Source organism: Oncorhynchus clarkii, chromosome 6 (genome assembly GCF_045791955.1).
Source record: "Oncorhynchus clarkii lewisi isolate Uvic-CL-2024 chromosome 6, UVic_Ocla_1.0, whole genome shotgun sequence".
Lineage (NCBI taxonomy): Eukaryota > Metazoa > Chordata > Actinopteri > Salmoniformes > Salmonidae > Oncorhynchus > Oncorhynchus clarkii.
Genome location: NC_092152.1, coordinates 36,922,470 through 36,936,482, shown reverse-complemented (window position 1 = coordinate 36,936,482; position 14,013 = coordinate 36,922,470). Strand labels below are relative to the sequence as shown.

At 41.3% G+C, this 14,013-nt stretch overlaps 1 protein-coding gene across 1 annotated transcript; it reads left to right on the top strand.

Annotated features, from left to right (window-relative positions):
• Window positions 1-4,302: 4,302 nt before the first annotated feature.
• Window positions 4,303-9,097, top strand: LOC139412055 (cholesterol 25-hydroxylase like 3). The gene is made up of 2 exons (XM_071158843.1): window positions 4,303-4,800; window positions 8,641-9,097. Exons 1-2 carry the CDS (start codon window positions 4,358-4,360, stop codon window positions 9,095-9,097), a joined length of 900 nt encoding a protein of 299 aa, XP_071014944.1. The 5' UTR covers window positions 4,303-4,357.
• Window positions 9,098-14,013: the final 4,916 nt, after the last annotated feature.

Genomic DNA, 14,013 nt, shown 5'->3' with positions numbered 1-14,013 from the left:
TTTAGTCAGCCACCAATTGTGCAAGTTCTCCCACTTAAAAAGATGAGAGAGGCCTGTACTTTTCATCATAGGTACACTTCAACTATGACAGACAAAATGAGAAGAAAAAAATCCAGAAAATCACATTGTAGGATATTTAATGAATTTATTTGCAAATTATGGTGGAAAATAAGTATTTGTTCACCTACAAACAAGCAAGATTTCTGGCTCTCACAGACCTGTAACTTCTTCTTTAAGAGGCTCCTCTGTCCTCCACTCGTTACCTGTATTAATGGCACCTGTTTGAACTTGTTATCAGTATAAATGACACCTGTCCACAACCTCAAACAGTCACACTCCAAACTCCACTATGGCCAAGACCAAAGAGCTGTCAAAGGACACCAGAAACAAAATTGTAGACCTGCACCAGGCTGGGAAGACTGAATCTGCAATAGGTAAGCAGCTTGATTGAAGAAATCAACTGTGTGAGCAATTATTAGGAAATGGAAGACATACAAAACCACTGATAATCTCTCTCGATCTGGGGCTCCACGCAAGATCTCACCCCGTGGGGTCAAAATGATCACAAGAACGGTGAGCAAAAATCCCAGAACCACACGGGGGGGCCTAGTAAATTACCTGCAGAGAGCTGGGATCAAAGTAACAAAGCCTACCATCAGTAACACACTACGCCGCCAGGGACTCAAATCCTGCAGTGCCAGACGTGTCCCCCTGCTTAAGCCAGTACATGTCCAGGCCCGTCTGAAGTTTGCTAGAGAGCATTTGGATGATCCAGAAGAAGATTGGGAGAATGTCATATGGTCAGATGAAACCAAAATATAACTTTTTGGTAAAAACTCAACTCGTCGGTGTTTGGAGGACAAAGAATGCTGAGTTGCATCCAAAGAACACCATACCTACTGTGAAGCATGGGGGTGGAAACATCATGCTTTGGGGCTGTTTTTCTGCAAAGCGACCAGGGCGACTGATCCGTGTAAAGGAAAGAATGAATGGGGCCATGTATCGTGAGCTTTTGAGTGAAAACCTCCTTCCACCAGCAAGGGCATTGAAGATGAAACATGGCTGGGTCTTTCAGCATGACAATGATCCCAAACACACCCCCCAAACACACCCCCCAACGAAGGAGTGGCTTCGTAAGAAGCATTTCAAGGTCCTGGAGTGGCCTAGCCAGTCTCCAGATCTCAACCCCATAGAAAATCTTTGGTGGGAGTTGAAAAAAAATGGAATAATGGAATTAATAAATAAATAAATATTAGGATGACCAATGTCGGAGTGACATTGACTAAATAGAATACAGGAGAATAGAATACAGTATATACATATGAAATTAGTATGTATGTAAACATTATTAAAGTGACCAGTGACTCCATGTCTATGTACATAGGGCAGCAGCCTCGTAAGGTGCAGGGTTGAGTAACCGGGCGGAAGCCGGCCAGAGAGCACTATTTAACAGTCTGATGCCCTGTCCAACCACTCCCAGTTCAGTATTCGAGAAAAAAATAAAAATAGCAACTTTTGTCGTTATCTGCTAGGCATTTCATACAGGCTCTACATGGAAAAAAAAAATTCCTGACATTGGATACTAAGAGCATTACAGGTGCGTGTTTTAACAGTACATTTTATTGTCTGCGTCTCGTCTGCGTCTCGTCTGCGGTTCATGACAGATCATGTCCATATATATTAATTCCGTCATTGTGACGCATGTTCGCTGAATATTGGACCAGGCCTCTTGTTATTTCCCAAATAAAATCTCTCTGTCATCTTACATGGAAAGGAATGGTGGAAATAAAAAACCAATAGTGTTTTTTTTCTTATTAAAGTGATTTCTTTACATAAAAGCAAACAAAAGCTGACTTGTCTTAGTCCTTCATATTGGAAGGATGAGTCAATGGTATAAACATGTAATGCGGTTTTCATGAAAGATGCTACTGTAACTTTTTGACTATTTCACACACTGGTGCCCTCAGTGTAGTGTTGGACTGAGTTCATTTGGGGTGAATCATTTGTATGTTTTTCACCAACGCTTTGACTAAAGCAATGACTTGTTTGAGAGGCACTTGGGTTGTATCCATTAAACTGTTCTCTCAATGTAACACGGGTTTGTTCTGGCTGTGTAAACTGTTTGTTAGACTCTCAGGTTGACTTGACTGATTATGACTTGAAGGAGACTATTTTGCACTCGCTCACTGATGTTAAATTGTGAATCAGAAATCCATCATTTTGTGATTTACACGATTAAATGTTTTTCTTTGATGACGAGGTACTTTGTCTTGAAATGTAGTCTGTTTTTATTGCCTTTTTCTTACATAGCCCTTTCACATCTGTCAAACAAAGAGACTGAATCTTGATTTTGCAATTTAGTAGGGGTAGACTGTTACATACCACACAGTCTATTAAAAAAATATATTTATCTGCTTATGTTATTTAAACTATGATAGATTCACATCTTGACTGACATTCAGACTATTGCACACCATGTGGACTGGATTTCAGACGTCATGGAGAAGAGAAGTTACCCAATTTCAGGTGCAGGTGAAATGTTTAATAAAACAACAAAACCAGTAACGAGACAATTCCTTAATACACACCGGTAAACAAGAACAATACCACCTGGTGAGAAAACATAAGGGAGTTACATATAAAGGGGAGGAAATGATGAAGGGAATGAAGTCCAGGAGAAGAAGTCAGTAACATTTTATAAAAAGTATAGTATTTCATAATGTAGCACTGTGATTTTTTAAATATTTTTTTAAACTAGGCAAGTCAGTAAAAACACATTCTTATTTACAATGACGGCCTAGGAACAGTGGGTTCACTGCCTTGTTCAGAGGCAGAACGACAGATGTTTACCTTGTCAGCTGGGGGATTTCATCTAGCAAAACTCTTGGTTACTGGCCCAAGGCGCTAACCACTAGTCTACCTGCCGCGTCAAGATGACTTGATAACCTGGCGTACACTGTCAAGTGCTGAAAGTTCAATCACCTGTTATCTCCTGTGAGAAACCCCCTAGATTCCCAAACAGGTATGCCGGATGTGCAATCAGAAGTCTGCGACTGCGTAGGCAGGCCCCAAGGTGCCAATATCCCTGCTTCAGATTCAGGCTTGTAGAGGTCATTTCAAGCATGAGACATGTCTAGGATTGCATTACTGGTAACTTCCGAAGCTACCGGTAAACTACCAGAACTTGGTAACTTTCAAGTTTTAAAAAATGTGATCACATGAAATCTAGTGGCCTTATTGGGTACATCAGATTATCACAGGTGTCTGTAATTATCTCTGGCCCTCCATGTGGTCATATAAAATTATAAAATAAGATGATTTTAAAATAAACAATATAATGACAAAGCTAAAATCTTTATCTGAAGTCAGGTCTATGACATGAATTGCTTTACTCCCATAAAATTATCACAGGCTTTGAGTTTGAATGGAACACGTTGTCTAGACAGATAACCCTGTTCCAGAGAGGGGCCCCACGCAAGATGCTTATGTGAAACCATCTGACTCCAGCATGGTATCATACACTAGACGTAACATAGTAAATGAAAATACAGGACACTGAAATTAGTATATGCTACGTTTGGTATGGTTACATAAGACAGAAGGTTACTTAATAAGGCAAAAACTAAAGGAGGGTAGTTGGTCAGGGTGGATGAGTGGGCGTGTAACCTGAATGTCTAGCAAACCAACACTTGCATGTTTGAATCTCATCACGGACCACATTAGCATTTTTATTAATTAGCAATGACTTACTACCGTTTAGCTACTTTGCAACTACTTAGCATGTTAGCTAACCTTAACCCCTAGCCTAGCTAATGTTAGCCACCTAGCTAACGTTAGCCATAAAAAATAGAATTCGTAACATATCACACTAAATGGAGGGAGGTAGATTTACTATGTTACCTACCCCTAACTATCATACAAAATGGATGATGGAGATCCACAAGTTAATGCATGCCATATGAAATGTAACATACTGTATCATACTAAATGGAGGGGGACAGATTTACATTTACTATGTTACCTATATTCTATGAGACCAGGCTGTGCTGTTGACTTGTATAAATTGGAATGTGATTTTTTTTTTTACATTTACTGCTTCTGTGGCTCTATTACCCTCCCACCAAACGACAGCCAATCGTGTTCTGTCAACCATTGTGGAAGAGAAAATAAGTATTTAATTAGGCACTCGAGCATAAACTAAATGCGTACCGTCAGCTGGAGAGAGTGAATTGAAGAAACTACATCATGGACTACGTTATTACAAAGTAGTAGCCAACACACTTGGATAAATGTGGAGAACACTTCATGATGGTCATTTTTTGTTTGATTAAAAAATAACCCTTCGTATGCTGGTATTATGAATATTTGTACTTTTCTAAAACATGGGAACCCAGATGGAATGCTGCTCCAGCCGCTGTGGGATGATCTGCGAGCACAACGGGAGTTCCTCACGTCACCTTTCCTGCCCGCATGCTTCGCTTTCCTCATCCACCTTCTCCTCTGCGCACCTTTTCTAGCCTTTGAAGCGCTGGGATGTTTCTGGCCACGGATAAATCTCTACAGGATCTCGAGGACCGCTGAACCGTTGCTGTTGTGTTTGCAGCGATGGGTTGGCTGCTGTTGGAGGATTTTTCTGAAATACCTGACAACTGTTCTCCCAGCCACCGCGCTTTATCAAAGAGTTAGGATTCCAAGATTTCCCGAACTCGCGCCATCATGCAGCCTGCTCATTGGGGAGGTTATCGCGTGCCTACTTTTATTTGATGCGCTGTTCTTTATATGGCATTATTCCATGCATCGGTAAGCTTGAACCAGGATCTGGGTTTACAGCACAGGAGGTTGGTGGCACATTAATTTGGGAGGACTGGCTCGTGGTAATGGCTCGAGTGGAATAAATGGAATGGTATCAAACACATGGTTTCCATGTGTTTGATGTTTCCATGTGTTTGATGCCATTCCATTTACTCAGTTCCAGCCATTAGTATTAGCCGTTCTCCCCTCAGCAGCCTCCACTGGACTCAGGAGACATTGAATGTGAAGATTCACCAGCTTTTCAAGCTGAATACTGTCATAATACATTCAGTAATTAGAAAAGGATGTCGTTTCGCTGAACAACTATCGTCATTACTGCCGTTACAGCCAGTAGGCTTATGTACTTCCTAAAAAGGTCTAAATAAAAAGTCACATATGCAACTGATTTAAAATGCATTGTCTGGAAAGTTAAAGGTGAAATATATATATATATATATATTTTTTTATTGTCTGGAAAAAAACGAAGTATTGTTTTTGACCAAGTGTACATGCGCCAAACCTCTTCTGCACCTGTAATATTGGTAATATAATTCAAATACACTAAATGTCCCAACAGTCATTCTGATTCCTATGTAAAATAGCCTTTTGAGTGTCTAAAATATCACCCACACTATGTGTTTGGATGGAAATGCTATATATATATTGTTATTTAAGTACTTTTTCTCTCGTGGCTAACTACCAGTCAGTTTGAAAAGACAGGCTGAGTGGGCGGGGAGCTTATACTCATGGCTTCGCCTTGACTGACAGCTTTTTGAAATGTTTATGTCAAGTAACTTGGATGCGGTGTTGCATTAAAATCATCTCAAGCAAATTTGGTAATACGCAAACCAAGTCAAACAACATTAAAATAGCATTAATAACCACGTTTCCATCAACAGTTTTTATGCAAATAAAGTCATACCGTAAAAAAATATATAAAAAATCACGACAGCTGTGATAGAAACGGGTAGTTTCAGTACAATTTTGTAAATGCCGACAGATCATTTGTTCGTTCGACATGGTGGGATCTTTTTGTGTCTGTAAAATTAATAATGCGAGAAATGGTGGTGGCAACACCTTTATGTACAAATATTGATATAATAACCATCATATCGAAGTAAACTTGGAGTCACATGATGATATAATGTGTGGTCCTCCCACTATGATTTGGGAACCATACAGTTTATTAGGCTACAGATGAAAAAAGTTATGAGTTATGTAGTAGTGAAACCGTGAAAAGCTTACTTATGAGCCCCTAACCAACAGTGCAGTTTAAAAAAATATGGATAAGAATAAGAGATAAAAGTAACAAGTAATTAAAGAGCAGCAGCAAAAAATAACAATATATACAGGGGGGTGCCGGTACAGAGTCAATGTGGGGCACCGGTTAGTTGAGGTAGTATGTACAGTTGAAGTCAGAAGTTTACATACACCTTAGCCAAATACATTTAAACTCACTTTTTCACAATTCCTGACATGTATTCCTAGTAAAAAGCCCCTGTCTTAAGTAAGTTAGGTTCACCACTTTACTTTAAGAATGTGAAATGTCAGAATAATAGTTGAGAGAATGATTTATTTCAGCTTTTATTTCATTCTTCACATTCCCAGTGGGTCAGAAGTTTACATACACTCAATTAGTATTTGGTAGCATTGCCTTTAAATTGTTTAACTTGGGTCAAACGTTTCAGGTAGCCTTCCGCAAGCTTCCCACAATAAGTTGGGTGAATTTTGGCCCATTCCTCCTGACAGAGCTGGTGTAACTGAGTCAGGTTCATTGGCCTCCTTGCTCACACACACTTTTTCAGTTCTGCCCATAAATTTCCTTGAGGTCAGGGCTTTCTAATGGCCACTCCAATACCTTGACTTTGTTGTCCTTAAGCCATTTTGCCACAACTTTGGAAGTATGCTTGGGGTCATTATCCATTTGGAAGACCCATTTGCGACCAAGCTTTAACTTCCTGACTGATGTCTTGAGATGTTGCTTCAATATATAAACATAATTTTCTTTAGTCGTGAGGCCGTCTATTTTGTGAAGTGCACCAGTCCCTCCTGCAGCAAAGCACCCCCACAACATAATGCTGCCACCCCCGTGCTTCACGGTTGGGATGGTGTTCTTCGGCTTCCAAGCCTCCCCTTTTCCTCCAAACATAACGATGGTCATTATGGCCAAACAGTTCTATTTTTGTTTCATCAGACCAGAGGACATTTCTCCAAAAAGTACGATCTTTGTCCCCAGTTGCAAACCGTAGTCTGGCTTTTTTATGGCAGTTTTGGAGCAGTGGCTTCTTCCTTGCTGAGCGGCCTTTCAGGTTATGTCGATATATGACTCGTTTCACTGTGGATATAAAACCTTTTGTACCTCTTTCCTCCAGCATCTTCACAAGGTCCTTTGCTGTTGTTTTGGGATTGATTGCACTTTTCGCACCAAAGTACGTACATCTCTAGGAGACAGAACGCGTATCCTTCCTGAGCGGTATGACGGCTGCGTGGACCCATAGTGTTTATACTTGCGTACTATTGTTTGTACAGATGAACGTGGTACCTTCAGGCGTTTGGAAATGTCTCCCAAGGATGAACCAGACTTGTGGAAGTCTACAATTATTTTCTGATGTCTTGGCTGATTTCTTTTGATTTTCCCATGATGTCAAGCAAAGAGGCACTGAGTTGGAAGGTAGGCCTTGAAATACATCCACAGGTACACCTCCAATTGACTCAAATGATACTAATTAGCCTATCAGAAGCTTCTAAAGCTATGACATATTTTCTGGAATTTTCCAAGCTGTTTAAAGGCGCAGTCAACTTAGTGTATGTAAACTTCTGACCCACTGGAATTGTGATACAGTGAATTCTAAGTGAAATAATCTGTCTGTAAACAATTGCTGGAAAAATAACTTGTCATGCACAAAGTAGATGTCCTAACCGACTTGCCAAAACTATAGTTTGTTAACAATACATTTTTGGAGTGGTTGAAAAACGAGTTTTAATGACTCCAACCTAAGTGTATGTAAACTTCCGACTTCAACTGTTCATGTAGGTAGAGTTATTAAAGTGACTATGCATAGATGACAACAGAGAGTGGCAGTGGTGTGGAGAGGGGAGGGGGGCAATACAAATAGTCTGGGTAGCCATTTGACTAGATGTTCAGGAGTCTTATAGCTTCGGGGTAGAAGCTGTTTAGAAGCCTCTTGGACCTAGACTTGGCGCTCCGGTACGGCTTGCCGTGCGGTAGCAGAGAGAACAGTCTATGACTAGGGTGGCTGGGGTCTTTGACAAATTTTAGGGCCTTCCTCTGACACTGCCTGGTATCGAGGGTCCTTTTCTGGTGACATGATGATCGATGCTTGACTGCAGTTTGACAAATACAAATGTTCTCTTATCTATAATAATCTCATCATGTAGACTAGTCTACCAGCATAGCGTACCTTCACTGTATTGGTGAGCTCTTGTCTAGTGCCAAGACCAGAATAGGCAAATTTGCTAATCAACGAAACAGTTTTTGTGATACAACTACCGGTGGAGTTGAAAATGCAATGGAAACACTGAACTTTTAGATTTTTATTAAGTACAATGAAAACTTAAGCGAAAATAAAATGTTGTGTGCACTACATCATCACGCACTGATTTTTATCTGCAGTCAGAGGAGTGGAAACACACCAAGTTTCTCAAAAACAAATTAAATCGGACCGTTCTATAACATGCTATTTACATGGAAAATAGAGATTATATTGTAAAAAAAGCTAAATTCTCCTTTACCTCGGACAACCCTCATGTAGAGAGTCTAGAAGGAGCACATAAGGCTTGTCCCTGACTGCCTACCAAACACACATGTTCTGTCTGTATGGTCCCCAGGGTTCCCTGGCTGTATCGGAGGGTCCACCAGACTCATCACCAGAACCGGATCACCTTCGCCCTGACTGCCCAGGACGCCAGCCCGGCTGAGCTACTCTCCCTGCAGATGCTGGCCCTGAGCAGTGCCTGGGTGGTGGGCTGCCACCCTCTGAGTGAGGCCCTGTTCCACCTGCTCAACACCTGGCTGGCCATAGAGGACCACTGTGGCTACGACCTGCCCTGGGCTATCCATAGACTACTGCCCTGCTTCGGAGGGGCCCCCTTCCACCAGGCACACCACCACATCTACAGGGGGAACTATGCCCCCTACTTCAGGCACTGGGACTGGCTCTGTGGGACCTACCTGGGGGTAAGGGAGGAGGCTGGGAGTAAACATGGAGGGAGGACAATGAGGAGAAGGAGAAGAAAGAAGAGCCTTGGATCTGACTGTGTGTGCGCACAAGCTTGCATGTGTTAAAATGAATGTAATCTATGAAGCAAACAAAGAACTGACATCTTAGGTAGCATCATTAGTACAGTGAGTACAGGCTAACACATGGGTCATGTGTACTTGTGTTTGTAAATTACAGGTTATATGTTGACTCAAATTGAATATTTGACAAGCATTAGATATGAAGAGACAATGCTGGTCATTTGGCTAAATGTGAAAATAAAGGACAGCCGCACACTCTAGGAGCTCAGATGCAAAAATGTAATGTCCAACGTTTTGACAGACAAGCTGTCTTCATCAGGGTATAATGACAAACACTGCGGGATGACTAGTTTATATAGTGTCAAAAGACACATGCAGGTGTCTGTAATCATGGCTTGGTGTGGCCTGACATCATTGGTTAATTCTCATATATTAAAATAGCATACAAAAATCATAAATGGATAGCGTATGATCGTAGATACAATTTGGCTACATAAGCCTACAAACATTTACAGTAGCAAAATCACAATAATCACAAGAATGGCTTCAGATCAAAGTCTACGTTGAGACCAAAGGGAGCAAGGGTCTTTATATTAAAGATCCAGAAAGCCTCTTGTTTTAACAATAAATTATCGAGGTCACCCCCTCTCCTAGGGAGGGTGACATGTTCGATGCCAATATAACGTAGAGACAAAAAAAATATTTTACCTTTATTTAACTAGGCAAGTCAGTTAAGAACAAATTCTTATTTTCAATGGTGGCCTACAAACATTGTGTTAACTGCCTTGTTCAGGGGCAGAACAACAGATTTGTACCTTGTCAGCTCAGCGAGTCGAACTTGCAACCTTTCGGTTACTAGTCTAACGCTCTAACCACTAGGCTATGCTGCTGCCCCAAGATCAAGTGGTTTGCTTCCAAAAAGTGGGTCACAACTGGGTAAGTCAAGTTTTTGCGTCTAACTCGACTTACCCAGTTGCGGCCCACTTTTTGGAAGCAAACCACTCGATTTCGTCTTATTGAGTGTATGTAAACTTCTGACCCACTGGGAATGTGATGAAAGAAATAAAATATGAAATAAATCATTCTCTCTACTATTATTCTGACATGTCACATTCTTAAAATGAAGTGGTGATCCTAACTGACCTAAAACAGGGAATTTTTACTAGGATTAAATGTCAGGAATTGTGAAAAACTGAGTTTAAATGTATTTGGCTAAGGTGTATGTAAACTTACGACTTCAACTCTAGGTTAAGTAATCAGTAGTCATTTGTGAGGATCGCCGCTGGTAGAGACAAGAAGCAGGTACAGGGAGTGAACATTTAATGGCGACGGACGTGAAACAGGACAGGACAGCGTCTGGACATAAACACATAACATTAATGCAGACACGGAACAAACGGGGGAGCAGACAGTTATAGACGGGGCAATCAACAAAGGGAAGAAGTCCAGGTGAGTCCAATGAGCGCTGCTGCTAAAGATGGTGACAGGTGTCATGACTGTGCTTGGGGAAGTATCATAGGCACCCCTCTCTCTCCACAGTTTTACGACTTAACGACAGGTCGTAAATTCCTGGAAGGGACCCTCTCCCCTTTTGGACATGCAGTATTGATGGAGAGAGAATGTTCAACTCCTAAACCCCAAAATTGGAGGATTAAACAATAATTAAATTTTTGAGAATGTGGGAATGGTCCGTGGGTATTTAAAGAACAATCCTGTCGAAGTTGTTTCATTTTGTGACATCAGGATAGCCAGGAAACACACATAACTGTATCTCTTAAAGTGTACATTTTCCAGCTGTCAGGTTTACATATAAGTATTGTGAAACGTATGTGATTAAACATGAAACTCTGGTCTCCCGGTCGCGGCCGGCTGCGACAGAGCCTGGACTCGAACCCAGAATCTCTAGTGGCACAGCTAGCACTGCGATGCAGTGCCTTAGACCACTGTGCCATAGGGGAGGCCATACCTTTCCTTATTCAATCTGGTTACCATAGGCCTCCGTGCTTCTACACCTGCATTGCTTGCTGTTTGGGGTTTTAGGCTGGGTTTCTGTACAGCACTTTGAGATATCAGCTGATGTACGAAGGGCTATATAAATACATTTGATTTGATTTGATTACAAAACCTTTTTTTGCCAGAAACATCTAATCTGTGCTTCAGAAACAAAAAGTTGTGCATCTTGACTGTTGACCAATGACCAGTCATCAGCATTGCAAAGGCGGATGCACATATTCAGATTATTGACCAGAAAGCGCCTAGCAGAAACAGAGTAACCTACCTACCAGTGGCGGTTGTTTTTTTTTAATGAGCATGGCCTTATTTCTATTCAGTGGCGTGTATTCCATGGTTGCAAATATTTAACCAATTAAAAAATTGTAAAAATTATAAAATAATTTCTATTCTGTCTCTCTGTGTTTCCATAATTTTCCGTCAATTCAGAAGTGGCTGAATCTCAACAGAGAAATCAACCCGAGCGAAGGAAAAATAACCCCTCTGTCTCAGTATGTGTAGCCCAGGTATCTGACGCTGTCTGGACCAAAAGAGTAGAACATGTTGCCGCCATAGCATTTGTTGATTGACGCCAGAAAGAATTTGCCCTCCCTTGTTAAAATAAAACATACAGGAATTAGCCAATCAGCATTGAGGTGTAATGTTTAACTTTAAATGGTGCTGAAATAGCGGAGGCAGCACTCCTGTTGTCGTTGTGCTGACTTAAACATATCGAAAGCATTAACTTGCTTGACCATGCTGCAGGAGACATTTGCTTTGTGGACTTCACCGGACAGATGTTGCTCTCTGATTTATTCCGCCACTGTGTGACTGTTGTCTTTTTGTCTTCACGGTCTTATTGTATCTTGTGTCGGAGTGGTGTGTGAAACAAATGGGTTATAGAGAAAACAATGCAATTATCACAACATAGGTTGTAATGCAGCATATTGGAAGACGGTCATTCATATTCCATTCACCCAGATCAATGTAACATCAATAGGTTTAGCTTACTACTTGATACTGACACCTATACCCATCATAAGGTTGCTCCAACCTAGCCTATGAATGAAGAAATTTGTCTGGCCACCAAAAACATTCACAAACTTTTACAGATGCACAATCGAGAGCATCCTGTCGGGTTGTATCCCCGTCTGGTACGGCAACTGCTCCGCCCACAACCGTAAGGCTCTCCAGAGGGTAGTGAGGTCTGCACAACACATTACTGGGGGCAAACTACCTGCCCTCCAGGACACCTACACCACCCGATGTCACAGGAATGCCAAAAAGATCAAGGACAACAACCACCCGAGCCAACTGCCTGTTCACCCCGCTATCATCCAAAAGGCGAGGTCAGTATACAGTGCCTCGCGAAAGTATTCGGCCCCCTTGAACTTTGCGACCTTTTGCCACATTTCAGGCTTCAAACATAAAGATTTAAAACTGTATTTTTTTGTGAAGAATCAACAACAAGTGGGACACAATCATGAAGTGGAACGAAATTTATTGTATATTTCAAAATGTTTTAACAAATCAAAAACTGAAAAATTGGGCGTGCAAAATTATTCAGCCCCTTTACTTTCAGTGCAGCAAACTCTCTCCAGAAGTTCAGTGAGGATCTCTGAATGATCCAATGTTGACCTAAATGACTAATGATGATAAATACAATCCACCTGTGTGTAATCAAGTCTCCGTATAAATGCACCTGCACTGTGATAGTCTCAGAGGTCCATTAAAAGCACAGAGAGCATCATGAAGAACAAGGAACACACCAGGCAGGTCCGAGATACTGCTGTGAAGAAGTTTAAAGCCGGATTTGGATACAAAAAGATTTCCCAAGCTTTAAACATCCCAAGGAGCACTGTGCAAGCGATAATATTGAAATAGAAGGAGTATCAGACCACTGCAAATCTACCAAGACCTGGCCGTCCCTCTAAACTTTCAGCTCATACAAGGAGAAGACTGATCAGAGATGCAGCCAAGAGGCCCATGATCACTCTGGATGCACTGCAGAGATCTACAGCTGAGGTGGGAGACTCTGTCCATAGGACAACAATCAGTCTTATATTGCACAAATCTGGCCTTTATGGAAGAGTGGCAAGAAGAAAGCCATTTCTTAAAGATATCCATAAAAAGTGTCATTTAAAGTTTGCCACAAGCCACCTGGGAGACACACCAAACATGTGGAAGAAGGTGCTCTGGTCAGATGAAACCAAAATTGAACTTTTTGGCAACAATGCAAAACGTTATGTTTGGCGTAAAAGCAACACAGCTGAACACACCATCCCCACTGTCAAACATGGTGCTGGCAGCATCATGGTTTGGGCCTGCTTTTCTTCAGCAGGGACAGGGAAGATGGTTAAAATTGATGGGAAGATGGATGGAGCCAAATACAGGACCATTCTGGAAGAAAACCTGATGGAGTCTGCAAAAGACCTGAGACTGGGACGGAGATTTGTCTTCCAACAAGATAATGATCCAAAACATAAAGCAAAATCTACAATGGAATGGTTCAAAAATAAACATATCCAGGTGTTAGAATGGCCAAGTCAAAGTCCAGACCTGAATCCAATCGAGAATCTGTGGAAAGAACTGAAAACTGCTGTTCACAAATGCTCTCCATCCAACCTCACTGAGCTCGAGCTGTTTTGCAAGGAGGAATGGGAAAAAATGTCAGTCTCTCGATGTGCAAAACTGATAGAGACATACCCCAAGCGACTTACAGCTGTAATCGCAGCAAAAGGTGGCGCTACAAAGTGTTAACTTAAGGGGGCTGAATAATTTTGCACGCCCAATTTTTCAGTTTTGGATTTGTTAAAAAAGTTTGAAATATCCAATAAATGTCGTTCCACTTCATGATTGTGTCCCACTTGTTGTTGATTCTTCACAAAAAAATACAGTTTTATATCTTTATGTTTGAAGCCTGAAATGTGGCAAAAGGTCGCAAAGTTCAAGGGGGCCGAATACTTTCGCAA

Bases quoted from the DNA above. Each gene is read 5' to 3' on its own strand.
- LOC139412055 (XM_071158843.1), top strand. From the start codon at position 4,358: ATGAATATTTGTACTTTTCTAAAACATGGGAACCCAGATGGAATGCTG. The intron at 4,801-8,640 runs GTAAGCTTGAAC...TATGGTCCCCAG, and splicing joins TGGCATTATTCCATGCATCG to GGTTCCCTGGCTGTATCGGA.